General features: G+C 35.8%; 1 protein-coding gene across 1 annotated transcript in view; it reads right to left on the bottom strand.

Moving 5' to 3' along the window:
- Positions 1-21610, bottom strand: part of ADAMTS3 (ADAM metallopeptidase with thrombospondin type 1 motif 3) — a 284361-nt gene that overhangs the window by 15066 nt on the left and 247685 nt on the right. Inside the window, exons 8-18 of the mRNA XM_068542844.1 lie at positions 20851-20956; positions 20297-20440; positions 19546-19678; positions 17950-18063; positions 15782-15927; positions 14656-14831; positions 13355-13488; positions 11559-11682; positions 8099-8179; positions 6152-6315; positions 500-665 (exon numbers count right to left, since the gene is read on the bottom strand). Coding sequence (XP_068398945.1) covers positions 500-665; positions 6152-6315; positions 8099-8179; positions 11559-11682; positions 13355-13488; positions 14656-14831; positions 15782-15927; positions 17950-18063; positions 19546-19678; positions 20297-20440; positions 20851-20956 — 1488 coding nt within the window. The remainder of the gene's footprint in view (positions 1-499; positions 666-6151; positions 6316-8098; positions 8180-11558; positions 11683-13354; positions 13489-14655; positions 14832-15781; positions 15928-17949; positions 18064-19545; positions 19679-20296; positions 20441-20850; positions 20957-21610) is intronic.

The following is a 21610-nucleotide window of genomic DNA, read 5'->3' as shown; positions in this document are numbered from 1 at the left end:
CCCCTGTGCTTCAGTTTCCCTATCAGTACGATAGAGGTAATAATAGTACTGACCTCATAGAGCCATTGTGAGCATTCATCATTAATATGTAAAATGGTATCTGGTACATAGTGCAACTAAGAGCTCTTTCATTATTAACACTGCAAAGAAATGCATAGGTATGCAAAGTAAAAGTGGAAAAGAAGAAAGGCAAGAACCAGAGGACACTGAATTTGGGAGAGTCTGGAAAGAGTAAAGTGACTAAGGGTACCATTACATGGATATGAGACAAGGAGGAAAGGCAAGGGGATTTTAAGAAGGTCTACCACTGTTATGAATGGATTCCTATCCTTTGTAGATCCTGAGATTCAGTCAAAATGCTTTGTATTATTCAGTTTTGGTTATAGTTGGTGTTTCTCAGATTGTGGCCTCAATTAGAGACAATCCTTAAGGCAGAAGGAAGAAGATTGGCTTTTATATGAATTACATTTTAATAATAATAAATGTGTTCAATTGTTACCTCCACCACAGGGTTTGGAACACTGAGACCAGCTCTTCAATGCCCACTCAAAAGTATCTAATTCTTCCTGGATGACATTGTTGTTGTTGATTGTAGGTGCAGAGTCCTCATGGATGATGTACTTATATGTCAGGCTAGAGCGCGTATCATTCTCTTGAGGTATAATCTAACATACACATGAAATAGATATGTAAATCACCTGAGAGAGTTTTAAATTTGAATGAAAAAATGACAAATATTTCAGAATGTGTATCTTATTAAAATTGGAAGACTTTCAAGTAGCTTCTAAAAATAGAATGTTTTTCTATCACTAAAGTACAGGTATGCCCTGTTTAAGAAAAAAAAAAGCAAATATATAAAATATCTTGACATTAAAAAGGAAAAAAAAATCCACCGAAGAGTAAGAAAAAAATTTGTGTTATAAAAATAATAACCTTACAATAAAATTCACCACAAATTTCCTCAAGTTATATATCTCCTGAGTGTACTTAAAAATTATTGTTTGAAAGACTGTTTTGTTATGATAATAAAGATAATAATGTTCCATCCAGAAAATACAGACATCATGGAAAAATATAAAGAAAATAAAAATCATCCATAATTCCAGTAAACCAGAGAAAACTAAAGTCAGTTTTATTATTTTGGGATATTGCCTCAAGATATTTGCATATTATCTGTGTGTGTGTGTGTGTGTGTGTGTGTGTGTGTGTGTGTGTGTGTGTACACATACATAATTTTCTGGTCTTGCTTATTTCACTTAATGTGTCACACACATTTCCCAAGACAGTAAATATTCTTCGAAGACATACTTTTAAATGTCAGCATAGTGTTTAATCCTAGTGTGCGTTATTTAATCATATAAATGAATATTTAATATTTTTATTAAAATTTATCCCGTTTTGTGATGATTTCTGATTCTCTTTAGTGTGCTAAAGGGTACAAACACTTTTTTATAGCTCTCATAATAGACTAGTGAATGGCCCTTCAGAATAGTTAGAACAATTATTACTTTCATAATGAAAGTATATGACAATGCCCCCATTCAGCACTGCATATTATATCATTTTCCTCTTTGTTAACCGAATGGGCAAAAGATTGTTGTTTTAATTGCTATTTATTTGATAAATAGTAAAGTTTAATTTTCCTAAGTTTATTGGTCACTTGCCTTTTGTCCACTATGTGTTGCATGTTCATGTTAGGTCCTCTTATTTTTATTGCTATACATACCTTTTTTTCCTAAATAATCTATGCAATAGGAATATTAATCCTTTTTATTAATCCTTTTTCTTAATCCTATAAGAAACTTTGCAAACATATTCTCAGTTTTTTATTTGATTTTTAGTTCATTAGCAAAGCACTCTTTTTTAAAAAAATAGTTTTTACTGACTTTCATGTAGCCTTTATAGGATTATATCCATTACATAAAAGGAGAAACATGTGTAGTTCATTAGTATTTTAAACTAAACTTTTAGAAACAGCTTTTATTTGATACTAAACCCACTAGGATGAAGGATTTGGTTATCTGGGTTCTCTTTTTCCCCCTTAGTCTTTGTTTTTAAAACAGTATTAAAAATTGAGCATCAATCCCTATATTGGCCCTTATAGGTGGCCAGATGTCTAAGCTTTCAACCCCAGACGGCCTAGCTGCCATGCTCTGGGGCTCCGAACCTGGGGTTCCAGTCTTTCAGAGAGGAAAAGAAAGGCCATGATGACAGAGCACTGCTTGTCCATAACCCCTGTCCTAGCTACGCATCTCCTTCTTATATCGCCAGCCCACATGGCTCCTTGGGGTCACACTAATATCACTGGCAAAGACTTAAGGCAGGGCTCTGAGGCCAGACACCTGTGCTCCTGGAAAAGAACGCTCTGTAATTACATACGAGTAAAACAGAGCTTCTGATCTCCAATCATTCAAACTTAAAATAATCTAAATAAGAGTCTGATTAATGTATATTTTCCTATAAAATTATCTAACCTAAGGAAGAGAATGAGGGTCCAGAAATAAGCCCACTTAAATCTGGACAATTAATTTTTGACATAGATGAAAAGGCAATTTAATGGAGAAAGGACAGTTTTTTCAACAAATGGTGCTGGACATTGTGGTGGCTTAAAAACTGTGTCCACAAGTCTTTTGACACTTTCCTTCTCAGTAAATGGAGCTTAATTCTCCTCCCCTTCAGTGGGGGGCTGGACTCAGTCACTTGCTTCTAGTAAATAGCAGCAGACATGAAAGGATGTCACTTCTAAGATTACGGTTAAGACTGACTTCTGTCTTGGTTGCACTCTCTCACTTTCTCAGTCACTTGAATCACTCACTGTTGGGAGCCAGCTGTCATGTGATAAGGACACTTAAGCAGCCAGTGGGCTCATGTAGTAAGGAACAGCGGCCTGCCAACCACCATGTGAAGAAGCTTGGGAGAAATCTTCCAAGGCCTTTCAACTACCACCTGACTGAGCCGGGAACTGAAAAGATTCTCCGCATTGGAGGCTTGAGGTGACTGCCGCCACAGCTGAGCGCATCCTCATGAGATACCCTGAGCCAGGACTAGCCAGGTAAGCTACTACCAGATACCTGACCCAGAGGAACTATGAGATAATAATGTTCCTTGTGTTCAGCTACCAAGTTTGGGGTAATCTGTTATGCAGCAATAGATAATATGGACATCCACATGCAAAACTAAGAACCTAACCTAGACAAAATGTATATAAAAATTAGCTTAAATGGTTCATAAATTTAAATGATTAAAATGCAAAATGTAAAACTATAAAACTTACCAAAAAAAGAAAATATTTTGACCTTGGATTAGGCAAAAAAAAAAAAATCTTATATAATAAGAAAGTCTTGATCCATAAAAGGAAAAATTGATAAATTGGACTTCAATAAAGTTAAAATATTTTCTTCGTGAAAGACACTACTAAGAGAAGGAAAAGAAACTACAGACTAGAAGAAAATATTTGAAAGCCACATTTCACAGAAGACTTATATATTGAGTGTATATAAAGAACTCTGAAAACTTAAAAAGAAAAAAGCAACCCACTTTAACAATGGGCAAAAGATTTGAACAGACACTTTAACAATGAGAAATGATTTTCAAATTTAAAAAAAGACTTGGAACTGAGTGGGAAGATTTGATTTTAGATTAGTATAATATTTTTATAGGGAATCCAATAAATATTGGTATACAGAATCTAATAATATTCAGATTAAGTTGATGGCTTCTGCTTTTGTCCATGAGGAGGTAACAGAGTTGCCTTCCTGATATTAAAAACAATAAAACTGGATAGAATATTTGAGGGAATTTTTTCTGCAATGAATAACATGGCAAAGGACAATGATCCCTGTGAGAAGAGTAACATGCCAGGCAGGTCCCGGCTTCCTGACAGGGCCAGGTCTGGACCCTGGTACTGGCAGCAGGAGCCCAAGCCAAGACAGCAGTCTCACTGAACTGAGCAGGAGGGTGGAGTTTTGGAACTTTCAGGGCAGGGCACTCAAGAAAAGGGGGCTTCGTGGAGGGGGGTCCAGAAAGCTGCATGGGTCTGAGACTGAGGGCTGGTCCGTGCATGCCCAGGCCAAGACACCATGCCGTCTGTGAATGAGTGGCTGCTACAGGGCTGACAGCAGGACAGAGATACCTGAGGACAGGCAGGGCTGAGGGCTCTAGGTGTTCTTATGGCCTCCCTAACACTTCAGGTATTCAGTTAAGGCACCAGAAAGCCATGCCATAAAAATAAGAACAAAATTGAAATAGACCAGCCCTAAGAAAGGATAAACCAAGCCTCAAAGGATTGGTGGGAACGGACAATAAATTAACTGCCAGACAGAATAAAACCTAGTGCTTTTAAGGAAGGCAACATAAACCAAATGCCCTACAACTTGTCATCTATACTGCTCAGTGTACAATAAAAAAGTTTAAGAAGTATGAAAATGTGAACCATAATCAAGAAAAAAAAGAAAAGCAGCCCATAGAAACAGACAGTATGAAGCCTCAGGACTTAGAGGAAAAGTTGGACATAATGAGTGAAAATACATGGACATCTCAGCAGAGAAATGAAAATTATAAAAAAAGAAAAAAGCATCGAATGGAAATTCTAGAAAACAAAAGTACACCATCTGACATGTAAACTTTACTGGATGGGCTCAATGACAGATTGGAGACCTCATAAGACAGTCAGTGAACTTGAACACAGTTCAACAGAAATTATCCAATTTGAAGAACAGAGAAAAGACAAAGATTACAAAAGGATGAACAAAGCCTAAGACACTTGTGGAACAATTTCAACTGGTTTAACACACATGTAAATGAGTCCCAGGAACAGAAAAGAAAGAGATGGGGAAGAAACATAAACTTGAAGACATAATGGAAAATTTACCTCAATTTGGTGAAAAACATCAATCTACAGAGCCAAGATGCTTGGTGAACCCCAAGCCAGATACATACAAAGAACATCACAAACTAAGCATGTCGCAGACAAACTATGAAACAAACAAACCAAAACAAAACAAAAAGATAAGGAGAAAATTGTAAAATGCAGCCAGAGAAAACTGACACATTAAATGCACAGCAGCAACGTAAATGAGGTTGACTTCTCATCATAAATAACAGCTTCAAGAAGACAAATGCTACATAAATGAGTCAAAGACAGCTCCTGTATATTGGCGACCCCTAGGTCGCTTATTTATTCACAGCAAGTTGAGACCCACCCATTAGCTCTAAAGCCAGCTGGCACCAAACTCAGATTTTCACATATCCAGTTGTTTTAAATGTGGCCCAAAAAAGTACATTTCTAGCCATCTGGAGCCTGCTTGCTTTGCACCCCAAATCCACTAATTATAAATAAGACTTTGTGGCTATCAGGACCCCAAGCTGCTGCTGTTACCTTTCGGAGTTCTCAGACCCAGAGTCTCCCCGCTGTGCTGCTGAGTGACATTACCTAGACACATAAACCCCTTCTCGAGTTCCCCTTCCCTCACGAGTTACCTTGCCCTTGTCTCCCTCCTGATGGTGGCCCCATAAGCAAACCTGCTAAGGCATCACCCAAACAATATGTGTGGGTGCTACTGCCACCTCATGGTCATATCTATTTCCTAGATCAGCCCCTAAATTCCTGGAACTCCCTACAACAACAGAAAAACATCTTTAAAGTGCTGAGAGAGGAAAAAAAACAAAACAAAAACTAGCCACCCCCAGTTTTATATCTAGTGAAGATATCCTTTAAGAATGAGGGTGAAATAAAGATGTTTTCAGAGAATTGAAAGCTGAGAGAATAATTTGCTAGCATGCATACCCGCACCACGAGAAATGCTAAGGGAAGTTCTTTATATTGAAGGTAAATGATACTAGATGGAAAATCAGATTTACGGAGAAAAATGACGAGCATCAGAGATGGTAAATATGTGGCTAAATATAAAAATCTATTTTTTCTCTTCTTGTCTTTAAAACGTAACTGATTACTAAAATCAAAAATCATAATACTGTATTATTTGGTTTATAACATATATATAATAAAATATATGACAAAGTTGCCCAAAGAATAAAGAGGGGAGGATAAATGGAATTATAAAAAACAAGCAAGGTAAACATGTTTTGAGATAAATTAATTATAAAAATATAAACTAAACCAACTACATAGCGAGCCTGTAATGCCACATACCAAGACAATAACAGGATCATGTAAAGGTCCATCGGTGTGAAGAGTTTCAATGTCATCTTCAATGTTATAATCCCATTCCACGCCAAGATCTATGAAGGTCTTCGACTTGGCTTCCTCCCCTTTGCCATTTAAAATATAGTGGCCTGTAGCCTGATTCTTAATTGCTGAAGGATGCAAAATGAGTAACCGGCATACATTTTATTTTATCATACTACAGCTTTGAAGACCCATGTTAAGTCTATCCCCTTGCATAAATGAAAGACCGTGTTTATGAGCATCAAAGCAATCAAAATGAGTGTTACTTCTGATAGGACTCCTACTTCATTCATTAGGCATTCAAAATTCTCAAGAAGCATTCCTAACCAGTTAAAAACAGTGGCAAGATGGTTAAATAAGAAATAAAAATTAACAAATATTCCCATTTGAAAACACTGCCGAAGAGGTTAACAGTTTCTAACCCATTCATCATATACATTTCCTCAGGAAGGTGGAAATATTTTAAAAATAATGGCTATTTCCACAACAATTAATACAAATGATTTATGCTAGGACAGAATATAACATAATGTCTTTTTTTACTGCGTATCTCTTTCAAGTTAAGTCAGAATATTATAGGTACTCAAAATAGTTGAACTAATTTTTAGGCCAACAAACAATTAGTCCTTATGACTATAAAATTCTAAGGTCACATTACCTACTTATATGACCAGGAAAAGCTCTTTACTGGTGATAGAATTTGTAATATACTATAGATTTACTATACATTATAAAATAAAATGCTTTCTCTAATGGATAAAAAATAACAAATGGGATTTTAAAGTTTGGAGGTACATCGGTATTTAATGATGTTAGGAAATAAAATTTCAAAAGTTGTTACCATTACTGAAAATGTGCAGAAAACATGAGTAATTTTAGTTAAATGCATTTATTCCCCTTGAAATTTTTAAAGTAGTCTAATTTTTCCAAGGAGAATAATCTGAATTCTAGAATGAAAAGTAGGGAATTTCAGTTACTGGAGAAAGAAATACAGCTAGACAGCAGAGACTATTTTGGAATCTAGTAGTGAATATACTTTAAATACCAAAAAGAAAAAATTCTATGAAACACCATAAAACAATCCATCTTTTACGTTACATAAGTTTAGAAAAGTAATTTACTATAAATTTTCATAGGTTTGACAGATGTGTCAGTTTCAGAAATCTTCTTAGTGCTTTTATAGCTCAAGGAATATGTGAAAGCTATGTTTACATTTGTACATTCACTTTGAATACAAACCCCTTTAGAGTGACATTTCTACATGATCCTCTCATAAAGGAGGAAAAGAATCTTCTTTTGGAAACTATAAACAGGATAATTTGCAGATAATAAACAGAAAACATGCAGAAAATGAATCTGCATGTGCCAGTCAGAAACTGGACACATAACAGATATCAGGAAAATTTTTATTGGACTAGTAAAATCCAGATGTGGTTGCTTTTCAGTCAAAGAACTTAAAAGGCACTAAAAGAAGAGGCATGCAGTATGGCACCAACCAAAATATCAGAACTAATTTGTCAACATAAACATGGCAAATTTTTCTGATATTATTCTTAATTTAGTGCATTTTATTAACATTTATTTTTCTCATCTCCTAATACAGAGCAAAAATGCATAACAACTTCAAACTTGTGAAAGTATTTTTTTCCCTCATGTCATGATGAACCAACCCAGGTTTCACCAAAAATTAAAACTCTAGTTTTGAATATTTCTTATTTTAGAGAAAGAATAGTTGGGAGAAATGACCAACAAAAACCACATAATAATGCATTTACATATAATTTTGAATTTTATGTGTATATATATATAGATACAGATATATACATATGTATCTATATCTATATATTATTTCTTTGACATTTCTATGTTTCAGTGCATGTTAAAGCAGAGCCAGCAGACAGAAACACTTACCAAGAATATGAGGAGAAGCCTCGTCTTCTTGGATTAACACATGTCTAGCACCAGGGGGTATATCAAACATCTTAAGGTACCCTTTGCATGTGTAGTAAATATTGGAGGGAGCAAAGAAGAAAACAAAAGCAACAACCATGGTTAGTCAGGCATTACATTCTTACTGCTCCTGTGTGCAGAAGAGGGCATCCATAAACCGAAAGAAGCAGTTTCAGAAATTAATTTCAAAGCATTGGTAGCTTTTGTGACATCTGGCATAAGATCAGAGGAATCTTTTTTTTAATTAAGTTGAGGAAAAAAAATTAATCTAGTTTCTAACCCATTAGTCACTTATTTTGTGCTGACCTACAAATTGTGTCAACAATAATTCAGGCAAATACTATACTCCCCTGTGTCCCTCGATGTGATTTTAGTTTTCTAAACCATCCTTTTGAATAGAGGTCCATTTTTAGTGCAATTAGTCGGTGAACTTCTTGAGATATTTTATCTGTCTGTATACTATTTTAAAAGCCTAAGCGGCAAGTATAAACAGCTGAACTTCTAATTAATGAAATATCTTCAGATTTAAACACCTGCTTTATTCTAAAGAAATTACAAAAGAAAAATCAATGAGTAGCTTTCATTTATATTGTGATCAGCAATTAATTTGAAAGCTTTAAACAAGTTTTAAAGGGGAATGTTTTAAAATATATGCTGTAGATTTGGTTGGAATATGTCTGCAGGTTATGTCGTGCATTGCCTCTACACGTACCCTAACTTCAATCTTCTAATTGAGAAATCACAAAACCAATATGCTGAATAAGTTGTCTTGGGTTTTAAAATCACATATCAATCATATTGCAGTCATTGTCTTATATAACAAACTTTCTTAGTATTATCACGTGTCCTAAAAATTATCTTAAGATCATTTAGAATTAAGATCCTAACCATAAATCAACAATAATCAGGGCAAATAGAGAAACCAAGATGTTTTACCTCGCTTGTAAGAAAAAAATGAATATAGGAAGATTATGCAACTTACACACCTTCATTACATCATGAAACCTATAATTCATATATTACGAGTATTGACAGAAATTCAGTTATAAATACAAAATTGCTTATGGAATCAGAAAGAAATCTGTTTTCCTGTCATTTCCTATATGGACAATTATTACCTTGGTGTAGATTTACCTAACTCTTTTACAATATTTATTAGTATCTTAACTAAATGGAGTGGTCATTTTGGGGTCAGGGTTTTCAGCACCTGAGCCTGGGTGATACTCAGTACATGAAATGTACCATGTTTGCCTGAGTACCAATAGCTGGAAGTAACATGCTTAAGATGCCAAGTGTAGCAAAACCGCTTGATGCCATTTATGGATGCCCATCTTTCTGCAGTTTGCTACAACTTACCCAGTACATTTTTAGCCTCCCTTGTTTCAGCAAGAGAAATATTACGAGCTCCTTTGGGTAAAGTGAAGGCGCCTCTCATCTTCCCTTAAATAGAATGTCTTTAATTAGTGGAGGGTTCATGTTTATCAAAGTCTTGTTGTTTCATTGACTATACTATAAGCTATATATATTTTATTAGGTAATATATAAAATATGTTCTGTAATTTTATATGTTGAAATCAAAATGCATTTATAACAGTTAGCTAATGCCAGTAAACTGTTAATAGTCAATGAAAGTAAGACTACGCATGAATGAGAAATGATATAGTTGATTTGAAGTTGAATACTTGCAGATTTCATTTTCCAGCAACTTGAATTCTTTATGGCACCTCTTGCTTAAATTTTTCCCTGTTGGAAAAGGTTAATTAATCTATTGAATAACTACGATGATAACATTAGTTCAAAGAAATGGATGTTAGATTATCTTCAAACAGTTTGAATCTGTAAGACTGATTAAAGCTTTCTTCTCTTCTTCAGAACTTGATTCACAGGTTTAGCATAATTTTTGAGGTATCTGAAAAAAAGTATCACTGCCTTTTATTACACATAATATAGACTGGATAATAATGGTAAAAACCATTTTCTTTACATTCATTCACTCTGGAAATAAAACAAATTAATTATTTTACACCTAAACGAACAATACATAACTGCAATAAAGAAAGCACGGCAAATTATTTCACATTAAGATGGAGAAAATCACATTACTCCACCAAAACCATTGTATATATATATATATAATTCTAATTCTGTTTGCTTTATTAAAATAATACAATCAGCCAGAAATTGCAATATTTGACTTTTAACAATTTTCAAAGTACAAAGCATAGTAAATTATCAGACAGGAATAGCATAGATATCAGTAACTAGAGTTAGGGAATGCTTAAGAAAAACATATTAGAATATAGTCACCTACCTCTGCCTAGCTCTAAATATATCAAAGAGCAAAGCTGATATGTGTGGAAATGGCTTGAGCTGGGTACCTGGGGTATAATGGGAGTAAAAACAACTAAGAGAATTACTCTATTTGGATAAAGAACAGTTTTTTATACTTTCTTATTTTTCTAAAAGGAAGAATTAGCGCTATGACAATGTGCTCAAAGTAAACCAAACCTTTGTTTTTGTTTTGTTTTATCTTGTTTTCTGGTATTCTATAAGAGACTATATCTTGGATGTAAGAGAAGCCTTTCAAGGGAAGCCTCACATTAAATTTATCTTTAAATGCTGAATTCTCAGAGACATTTGTCCAATAAATTTGTGGAATAACTGAATAATATTTGTTACTAATTTAAAGAAATTATTCAGTAATCAGTGTTTATATCTAAGTCTTAGGAAAATTCCAATGAATTATTATGAAAATACTAATAATTTTGCATATTATTTGCTTTTATTTCCATCTGGCGAACCTTCACCACATGCCTAAGTCCAGGCCATTGACTGTGTAACAAGCAGAGAAATTCAAACACATAAGCAATTATACCTCAGGTTATTTTTTGGTTGTATGTACCTCAAACTTGTTTAATATAAAATTGTAACTATTATGTGAAATATAGACCCTAGATTTATAGATCTATAAATAGGATAAACTTGTTCACTTTTAAAAGAAGCAAAATGAATGTAATATTTTTAAAGTTGTATTTCAAGTTTTATAATATTTTTAACTTCTGATCAACAATTTATGTTGTCAGAAAATTCAAAATAAGCATTAATTCTAATAATTGGTTTAATGCATTTTTATTAAGGACACAGAATTAAACAAAACACAGATTTTAACTAACTACTATAATTGATATTGGTTTTATTTGTTCCTTATCTACATTTAGTAGATTTATTTTTTGTCATGGACACTATGGAGTATGAATTGTCAAAGTTGTTTAAATAATTCCTTAAAAGGTAATCTGAATAAAAATAAATCAGCAGCTAATTTTTTTATGTTTATAGAGAAAGCGCGGCATTCCTAAAAGAAGTCTCAAACAAATGCAAATCATGGAGAAGGATACTGAATTCATGAGAGACCTCATCTTACCAAGCTTCCTGGGTGTTCTGGTAAACGTCCCCTTTACGGTTCGACAATGGGAATTATCTCCTCCACAGACCCCACACTTATCCTCAACCTTGTTAGAACCGATTTCTTTATCACAGCCCACTTTCTGGGGAGAGAAGATATTAAATGTAGCTAATTTTAACGTGTCAAGTAAAGGTCAGCATCCTGGAGAATGATACACCATTTGTTTCATCATGGGCCCACAGACAGGAACCAAACTTCCTCTCTAGCTCTGATTATTAATCGCTCAGTCTTTTAAAGAACTACTATAAAATAAAATGACTTGTACTCTGGGCAGTAAAGGATAAATTTCCCTCGGTCTAATGAAGTGTTTCCCCCGTCATACATAGGCAATCATCAAACATTTATGGAACACAGAAGTTGCAGTTGACGCTGAGGAGACAAAATTAAGAGGTGTTTTTTCCCTTGTTGCCTTCATATTTATAAATATGAATACTAAAATAGTGAGTTGTCTATTAGTACAGACTTTACAAGTTGGTAAGGGATGTGAGACAAAACATCACAGATGTAGTGGAGATTTTCATAGTGCCCTGAAGGAACAGACGGTGTGGAAAGGCAATTCAAGAATAAAAATGGATTAAAACAGAGCCATAGAAGTCATCAAAAGTGGGTTCAGATAATAATATTTGAACCATACCTAAACTAATGGAAAGTTAGTGTTGTATGGTGGTGAAGAATAGTGAAAGATCTGCAAATCACAGGCTGTGGAAGGCCTTGAATATCAGGAAGAGTTTATATTTTCACATTAATTTAACAGGGAACTACTGAAAAGTTTTCTGAACTGGGGTAGGTCCTTAATATAAATCAGTGTTGGATAATGATAATGACACTGCACTCGTAAGTTTGGGACGAGAGTGAGCAGAGAAAATAACGACAACATATACATTTAATGCACCAGATACTGTGGGAGGTGAAAGATGAACAAAACACAGATTCTACTTCAGGGAAATTTTAGTTCAGCTATGAGGCATCTACGAATTTGAGATTCTTTTATATAACACTTTAGTTGTGCTGAAGTGAAAACGAATCAAACAGGAGCAATGTGTTCGGTTAGTAAGGATAATTTCTTATCACTTTAACCTGTGAACATGAACAAAAAGTAAACTGCGTTAAAAAAAAGATTAAATGGGCAAAAGACAGTTTTTGCATCTTCACTAGTACTTTTGTTCTGATGTGGAATTCAGTGTTTAAACTTAGAATTAATCGGAAGGTGAGACAGGGAGAAAGAGAAGTTTCTACCATCTTTTAAACAAACGATAAAACACATTTAGCATTGAATTTTTAAAAAAGACTTGTGTTTAAAAAACACATTTAGCATTGAATTTTTAAAAAAGACATTGAATTTTTAAAAAAGATTTTTAAAAAAGCTGCCAGCACAAAACACATTTAGCATTGAATGTTTAAAAAAGACTTGGTACTGTGTTAGTGGATGGCTACTATAACATACTCAAAGCCAAGGCATGGTTCCCAAGTTGTATTCCCAGCCTTGAGGTATCAGGAAGCCTCCAAAAATGCATTTGGCTGGAAATTAGGAAAACTAATTAAATCTTGATTTTGCCAGTGACCAAAGTTTGATTTGATTAATTGCAATTTCTTCCAAATTTAGCTTAGCTACTGAACTATTCATAGATTCTCATTGTAATGTGATCTCGGATAAGAAAGAGTTAAAATATTTTTGAAAATATGCAGATGAATGAAAGGAAAAGTAGAATTGCACACTACTGTACGAAGCTTTGGGGGAAGCAATCTGAACTCACCACACACTCTCCACGCACACATATGCTGTATGGGTCTTTGTAAGAGCAGCGCGTTCCGTCGTGCACCAGCTGTTTCATATAAGCAACATCTCCAGCCTCTTTGGATTGACAGTAAAGGTGGCATCTTTTCTTGGCTGCATAAGATGGAGGATTAAGTCGACTATTTATGTAAAATGGTATATTTGAACAGTATAGTTTATTTTGTTTGTAAAATATACAGTTTCAATGTGGTTTCCTGAAAACAAATTGTATAAATAAATAAAGAGTAGGGGAAAAGTATGCATACTTGGCATATTTGTTTTAACCAGGGTGACCCTACGCTTTGACATCTAAACTGGGATAATTTTGACAGTGAAGAGGGGTTCTATTAATAATATACACAGGGACAATAGGTATAAACTGGGACTGTCCCAGGCAACGCAGGTCGTATGGCTGGCTACCCTAGATTTAACCACAGCTGTTCAATAAATTTCATTCAGAATCAATTTAGTTTTAGTGACACTTAGAGCACTGAAAGGGTTTCTCTTTTGTTTGACTCAAAGGCCTAGTATAGTTTTTGCTTCTTGTAGGATCTCATTAATTAAATCTAAGTTATGTGACTCACTTCCCCAAAATAAATCAAAGTAATGCATTGCAATTTTGAATTCCCACCCATATGCATCTTTCCTTTAAAACAGCTTTTAAACTGAACTCAGCAGTGTATTATATCACACAATAATTCTGTAACTACTTTTTATTCACCCAAGTAAGAAATATGTCAAGAAGTTCCCATTTGAACAGATTTAACCAAAAATTCAGGGGTAAGAAGTGAAACATGACAAGGGAATTTCCAAGTGTTATTTCTTGATAACCAGTGTACGGTACAAAAGTAAAAGGTTACGAAGTGCCTTTTGTTATTAAATAATGGTCTTCGTCTTATTCCTGACTTGACTGTAAAATAACTATATTTTTCTCTAGTTATTCAGAAAGGAAGGATCACAATATTCCAGAAGCATTTCCTAGTAGAGGGATTTCAGTTGCATGAGGAGACTCAACATCTCTCCCAGGCATTGCTTTCCACTTGTCTTTCCAGTAGCGATGGTGGCAGGGCTGCTTCCCAGGAGCTATTCCATAATTCTCACCTCTCTAGAGAAAGGCGTGTGTTAGCCTTATTCTTGGAAACCCAGGAGGACCTACCCCTATAAGCACCAAGTTTTCTAAGTTACCAAGTAGAGATCAAGAGTCCAAGGGATTGCGTGTTGACAAAGCTTAAGCTCTAAGTAACCATCCACACAGCAGGAAAAGCGAGGGCGTCTACTCACAGTCGGGATGTTCATATGGCAACCAGTGGTGTTTGGTATTCTGGTATTCAAAGTGGGAGTTACGCTGCTGGCATTGCTGGGCTCTGAAGTCCTCAAAGTGTTTTTGGCATTCTTCTGTATTACAAAGCTGGTACTCAAAATTAACACCAGGACAATCCTGACCACCATTGATGGGCCTAAAGAAAAGACAACATTTAAAAAGGACTTTTGGCTCTGGTCCAGCAGTTGAAGCTTGCAGACACAGTGCTAGAGGACAGAAAGCCAAGGCTTCTGAGCTGCCAGCACAAAGTGAATGAACTCATACTTCCTAATTTCAATCCCTTTCCAAAAGCACTATCCTCTCCCTGCTGAGGTTTGGTGGTGGGAATTCCCCAACTCAACTTAAATCAGTATATTTTAAAGCAGTGTATTTTTCAAACAGTGTATTTTAAATGCACAGCAAAAGTATATATAAAGAAACAAAAAACAGGTATATGGTCTCAGGAAAATTATAGTTTATATCATGTATAAAACATGTAGAAGCAACCCAAAGAAACACTGATCACAGCTCTATGCCTCTGTTTCCTAATACGTAAAAAGAAAATAATAATCCAATCTTCCTTAGAGAAACATTGTGAGGATTAAATGAGTTAGCATGTTTAAAACACTTAGAACGAGTGTGGCTCACGGTGAACCCTCGCTGTTCTGACTACTATAAGGATAACTTTTCCCCCAACAGTTCGCTGGTCTTCTTTCACCATCTTCCCGTCGCCCAGCTCTGAAGCATCCTTCTCCTAACTTGGAAGTGAGGGAGCCTCCACTTGGTGCTACTCCTGCCAACAGGCCTGTCCTTCCTCCAGCGGGTCTCACAGCCTCGGTGCTCAGGTCCTAAGAGCACAGCGATCTGCTTTCCCCGCTCAACTCCTTAATCCTCCTAAACAGCAATTTCTTTAACAATCTCCAATCTTAACCATGGACTACTCTTTACAAGATTGATAAATGGGGATTTACCCAAAATAGAAACTTAAACCGTTAGTTTTCATGTTCTGTGTTTTACATGTACTTCAAGAAACAGAGCATTAGTGACATGATACTGAAGCATTTTCTGGTCTATCCCAATAACCAGAATGACAGGAGTTATACTCACATTGGATTATTGCACTGGCGTGTTCTAAAGCGAACACCAGTTCCACAGGTCCGGGAACAGGAGCCAAATTTGGTCCATGATCCCCAGTTGCCATCTTGTTTTTGCTGATTAGCATTCTTCCACATGCAATGACCTTTATAGCACCACTTAGGGAAATGACACAAAGCCATCATGAAAATCGTGCATATGCTAAAGCTGAAGTTGTTTGACAAGGATCACCAAGTGAAGGACTTCATTTCTTTTTTTTTTTTCCTTTTTCAGGCAAAAATACACTTAAAATTATCTCAAAGCAGTGCCCTGTACACTGGGTAATTTAGACTTGCATTTTTAAGTATAAAATTAAAATTAAAAAAATAACACTCACTCAGACAAGGTTTTAAATGACACATTTACCAGTGAGTATCAAACATCATAATCAATAAGGATGATCTGAGCACCCAACTTGCCCAGTAGGTGCTATTCTACCCTTCATCCCTCATTATCTATATTACTGGAGTTTTTTAAGGGCAATCTGCTCCCCTTTAAAATAATGACAGGAAACCATATGCCTTAATTTAGAAAAGAATTAACATAACATATCTAAAGCATATATAACTTTCAAAACACTTGTACATAATTGTTAAAATTTTCCTTCACAATGATTCTGAGAGATATATGATCTTTACCTTTCTGATGAGGAAAACTGGGACCCGGAAAGGACCATGAATAGTGTAAGACTCTCTGACCAGAAAAACTAAGTGGGGAGTACTAAAACATGGATATTGTAGAGGCCTAGAGCCTACAGTACCCAGCACACAGCAGATGCTCAAAAGGTGTTAGTTCTTCTCCCTTCCAACATTTTGACTCATTTTTTTATCCTACATACAATGAAAGTGTTTCTTAAAACTCAACTCTGGGAAATTGAAACATAACACAAATATATTTAGGGAAGTTGGATGTTCAGAGCCACAAGTTGGTTTACAGAATATCTTTTTCATAAGGCAAAAATGAATCAACTCATTGTTGCTTCTGTTTTTTCAGTCAGAAGTCTGTAATACTGAATTTTCCCAAAGCAACACGCTGTACAAGTTTAGCAGAGTGCCTAAGAGTTTAAACGTGAATAATGGCAGATTTTATTATTATTATTATCATGCTTGTAATTCTCATAGCAAGTACAGTTTATACACATTCGAAATAGAGCTTTAAAGGGCTTCAGAAGACCTAAAAGCTATATAAATTTTCTTTGCCAGGTTTTGGTCCTATCTACAATATCTTATTTCCAAACTAGTCAAAGCTCTTCAACTTGAGTTCTTAACATCCCTTTGTTTTGGGTTTCATGATCTTTCCCCTCCTGAGTAGCGTAGCTTGGCACTGGGCCAGCTTCTGAGCATTTGATCCACACTACGCAACTTGAGATTGAAACTTCTGGGCATCTTTCCCCAAAGAGCAAGGCCAAATCTTCTGTACAAGTTCACATGACTTTATTTCTGGACAACTTTCACAAGGAATGGGATGCCAGCAAGTAAATCAAATCCCATTAGGGCCCCAATACTCGGCTGAGCTGCCGCTTCCTATTCTATCAGTAGGGGGCTGTATAGTGGCCTCAAAGATGTCAGGTCCTAATCCTTAAAAGCTGTAAATGTTACCTTATTTGGAAAAGAGTTTTTGCAGATGTAATTAAGTAAGAAGTTTTAGATGGGGAGATTACCCTGGATTATCCAGGTGCACCCTAAATGCCATCACATGTATCCTTATAAGAGAGGGGCAGAGGGAAATTTATACACAGAAGAGAAGGGGGCAATGTGGCCACAAAGGCAGAGACTGGAGTGGTGCAGCCACAAGTCAAGGAATTCAGTCAATCACCAGAAGCTGGAAGAGCTAAGGACAGATTCTTCACTAGAGCCTCCGGAGAGAGTATCGTTCTGCCCACACATTGATTTCAGCTCAGTGAAACTGATTTTGTTCTTGCAGCCTCCAGAACTGAGAGAATAGTTTTCTGTTGATTTAAGCCACTAAGTCCGTGGTAATTTGTTATAGCAGCTATAGGAAACTCGTACACAGTGTTCATGCATTACCACAATGAAACTTTATGTACTATGGTTTTCTTAAAAATGACGATACACGTTATTTAAAGATGAATATTATGCAACATATCTTAAATCGTTATTGTATAAATAGATTATACTCACTTTTCCAGCAGCACATTCGGTCCCATCGAGTGGGGGTCCTTTTTTAGTCTTACAAAAGTAGGGATTATCAGGATGGCTACACCAAAGCTGTTTACATGGGTCAAAGGTTCGGAACTAGAAGAGGAAAAAAACCAAACTCTCAGCGACATAGAGATGGAATGACTTGTACCAACAATACCTTCTACACAGTTTCTTCATGTCATGTTTCTTGGATATTTTAACTTCAAGTTAATAGTCAAAGTTGTGGCATGTTAAGAAAACAAACAAACACTGCCTAAGAATTCCAAGTAAAGAATACCTTCATTCCACTTTTCTAAAATAACACTGATAAACAATGATTTGTCTGGGATTCTTCTGTTGACTTTTACTATTCTTTATGCCATTTCTGTCTTATGGTTTTCAAATAGACAATATTGGGATTTTAAAAAGAATGAGTAATTATTATGAACATTTTAAATATGAAAACATTATAGTGGTTTTGGAGCTCTCAAGCCATCAAAATGGCTTCTCTTTATCCCTGAATGTATGAACCAGTCAGAAATAAATAATAAAAATGCCCACCATAATGAGCCAACTAAAAGCAGAAAATATTTGTCAAACTTTCTGTGTAAGATAATGTATGCCAGGTATAACAAAATATATAATACATTCATATAGTTTATAAAGTACTTTCCATATATTTGATCTTCATAACAATCCATGGCTGAGAAATATGGGTTATAAGGTAAGACTATAGTTATGGATACAAATAAGACAGTAACAGAGACAGACCAGAATCTTAGTTTTCTCACTCTTAAGAATGTCTTTTATTTTCCTAAAACACTACATTATAATATCCAAATGTATACGTAAGCACACATATTTGTGTGTACTGTTTCCTCATCCGCTCTCTAACAGTAAATATCTTATCATTCTTTAGATAAATTAAAAAAAATATATATATATATATCAAACACCAGTTTACCCACATCTTCATTGCCTACACCACTAATTATCCACATACAGACTCATGGTCATAGCTTTTTTTTTTTTTTAATTAGTACTCATTTCGGATCTGGGTTTTTTGTTCTAATTCCTATTACCTAATGCAGAAACTGTAATTTACAGTTACAATCTACACTAGTGAGCCAAAGCTTTAGAATTCTCAGGTCAGGACATTATCGCAGGTCATTAGGAGCTGACTGTGTATACCTTACAAACAAACCAAATATCTGTATATATCTGCATATGGAGGAATTCAAACAGCAGATCAACTTCTTTTGATGAAATACTTTTTTTTCTTGCTCTAACAAATAAAGCTTTCTCCAACATATAAAAAGCCCTTATTTACCAGATGTGTGACTTAAGCAAGTTGCTTAATCTCTGTTAAGTCTTGGCTTGTTCATCTGTGAAATAAAAGTATACCAACTCCCTTCTAGCCTGTCACAAGGATTAAATAAGATAGTATATTTAAAGCACTTAGCTTTAGCATGTACTGACATAGCAAACACAAAATCGTTGGTTCATATTCTTGCACCAGTGAGTCTGTAAATGTCACCAAACAGGAGCTAAGCAAGTAGATTTCAATATGCAAAATCTTAATTGACTGTAACATACCGCAGTGCACATTTTATAACCAACCCCAAAGTCAAAACGACATTGCTCATCCATAGAATAATTGATTCCAGGAAGTTCTGGGAGTTTGGGCCAGTCATGTTCAAAAGGGTCATCAAGGAGACAGTCATAGGAACTGTAGGAAGGAAAATACTGCATGTAGTTAAATGTTCATTTTTTTATCATGTTCCAATGAAAAAGTATTCTTAGGTTACATACTCTGGAATTTCATCAGATCATAAAGCAAGGTTACAAAAGCATACCTTTTAAGGTTTTTGGTTTCAGTTCCATTTAGAAAAAGACCATTCATCTTTATTCATCCCAGGAAAATAAGCCAACCATACTTAGAAACACAGTAGAACCATGACAACCTTGCTCGTGTCCCTAGCTGAACCCGCACATGGTGTGGCAGGGCAGATCCTGACCCCTATGCTACGGGGTATAGGTGGTACCCTATGCAGGCATTGCATGACCATCCCCTCCTCAAATCAACTTTGACCATTAGTCAAAGATTCCATAAAGAATTTACTAAAAGGAAATCACAGTAAAAAAATTCACTTAAATTCTAGGCTCACGGCTTAAAATATTGCAATTACATTGTCGAATTGTGCCAAAAGCTGAGTCACAAGAAAATGTTTATCATGAACAAAAGTTTTCATTCCCTGGGAGTTTGGTTCTGATCAAGGTCCTAAGAGCCAGTTTCACGTCTGTATTTCTACTATAACATTCTCATGACACGCAGAAGGAGACATACTGAATGTATCTTTTCAGTTCTTGGCCGCTGCAGCGGGACCAGTGGTAACGATGAAACGCTGCTTGCACCAAAGGAGCCATGACACTTCCCATGGCAGTCTCATCACCGCACCTGTTGCCTTGTCCATCATGCTCCATTCCCAGCCTAGAACACAAAGCGAGACCTTACTGGTAAGAATCATCATAGGGGCCATGGCTTTGGCGTAATTTCTGTTTTGAAAATAAGTACAGGAAAATAGGTGTTTTTTAAGTTAACGTGGCTTTTGTGGAGAAGTCACAGACACTGTGAAACTGAGAGCAATCTGACACAAATGCCTTTTTTATTCTATAGCTACGAAAAGCCCAGGAGTGTCTCTGCAAGCCAGAGTCACTCATTTAGTTTCAGTGCATGACCTCTTCACTGTTTTCAGCTCCTCAGACTTGGCAAGGGATGAGAGTTGCATGCTGGCGTGCACTCTGCCCAAAGTATGAACAATACTGAGAGAAGCAGACAGAAAAGACCTTGTTTTGTTTTTTGGTTTTCTTTTTGCTTTATAGCTGTCAGCGGTGACTTACACATGGCCGGTTTCATGGGCTACTACAAAAGCAGATGAAAAACCATCCTCATGATTCAGGGTACAACTTCTCACTGGATGACACATGCCTGTGACTGGAGCATATCCTGTAGAGAATAACAATTACTTTCATTTTCATTTTATGAGAAAACCCATTAAGAACTACTACTGGACCTTTGCCTAGGGGGAAAAAAAAAGCTTTTCAGGAAACAGAGGCAGTATTATTTCTCTGCTAGCATTGCACCACATTCTCTTGGGAAAGCCACAGGTAATGGGCTCTAAAAAGATTCATTGGGTCTGCATTTTCTCCTCTCCTAAGGGAAGGAACTGCCTGGGGTTACCATTCTGTTCTGCCCACCAACTAAGCTCTTGTCTTTCTGCTGTAGTGAATGGTCCTTCATATCACGGTACTGATGAAGGGAGCCAGAAATTCCACCAACGTTGAAAAGAAAACGGTCAGTCTAATTTTTTCCGAAGTCTATATCAGAATTTATTAGATAAATGTAAGCTGACTTTGGAAGAAAGCTCTTTGGCAGCAGACATTTCCCATGGCATCTCCCTTCCCATTCCAAACAGTTAGTGGAAATCACACCACATTTTACAGCATCCCCTCTGTACCCCAGATGCACACTCATTATTGTAAAGGGGAGTGTAATTAATCATAGTATTTAGGTGGCATTTAGCATTGCAAATGCCACAGAAGTCACTGGAAGCAACAGAAAGAAAATGTATGCTTGGCTGATGCATGGAGGAAAGTGATG

The sequence above is a fragment of the Eschrichtius robustus genome, chromosome 4 (assembly GCF_028021215.1).
Source record: "Eschrichtius robustus isolate mEscRob2 chromosome 4, mEscRob2.pri, whole genome shotgun sequence".
Taxonomy (NCBI): domain Eukaryota; kingdom Metazoa; phylum Chordata; class Mammalia; order Artiodactyla; family Eschrichtiidae; genus Eschrichtius; species Eschrichtius robustus.
Note: the sequence above shows the minus strand (reverse complement) of the source record. Positions and strands in the feature narration are given on the sequence as shown.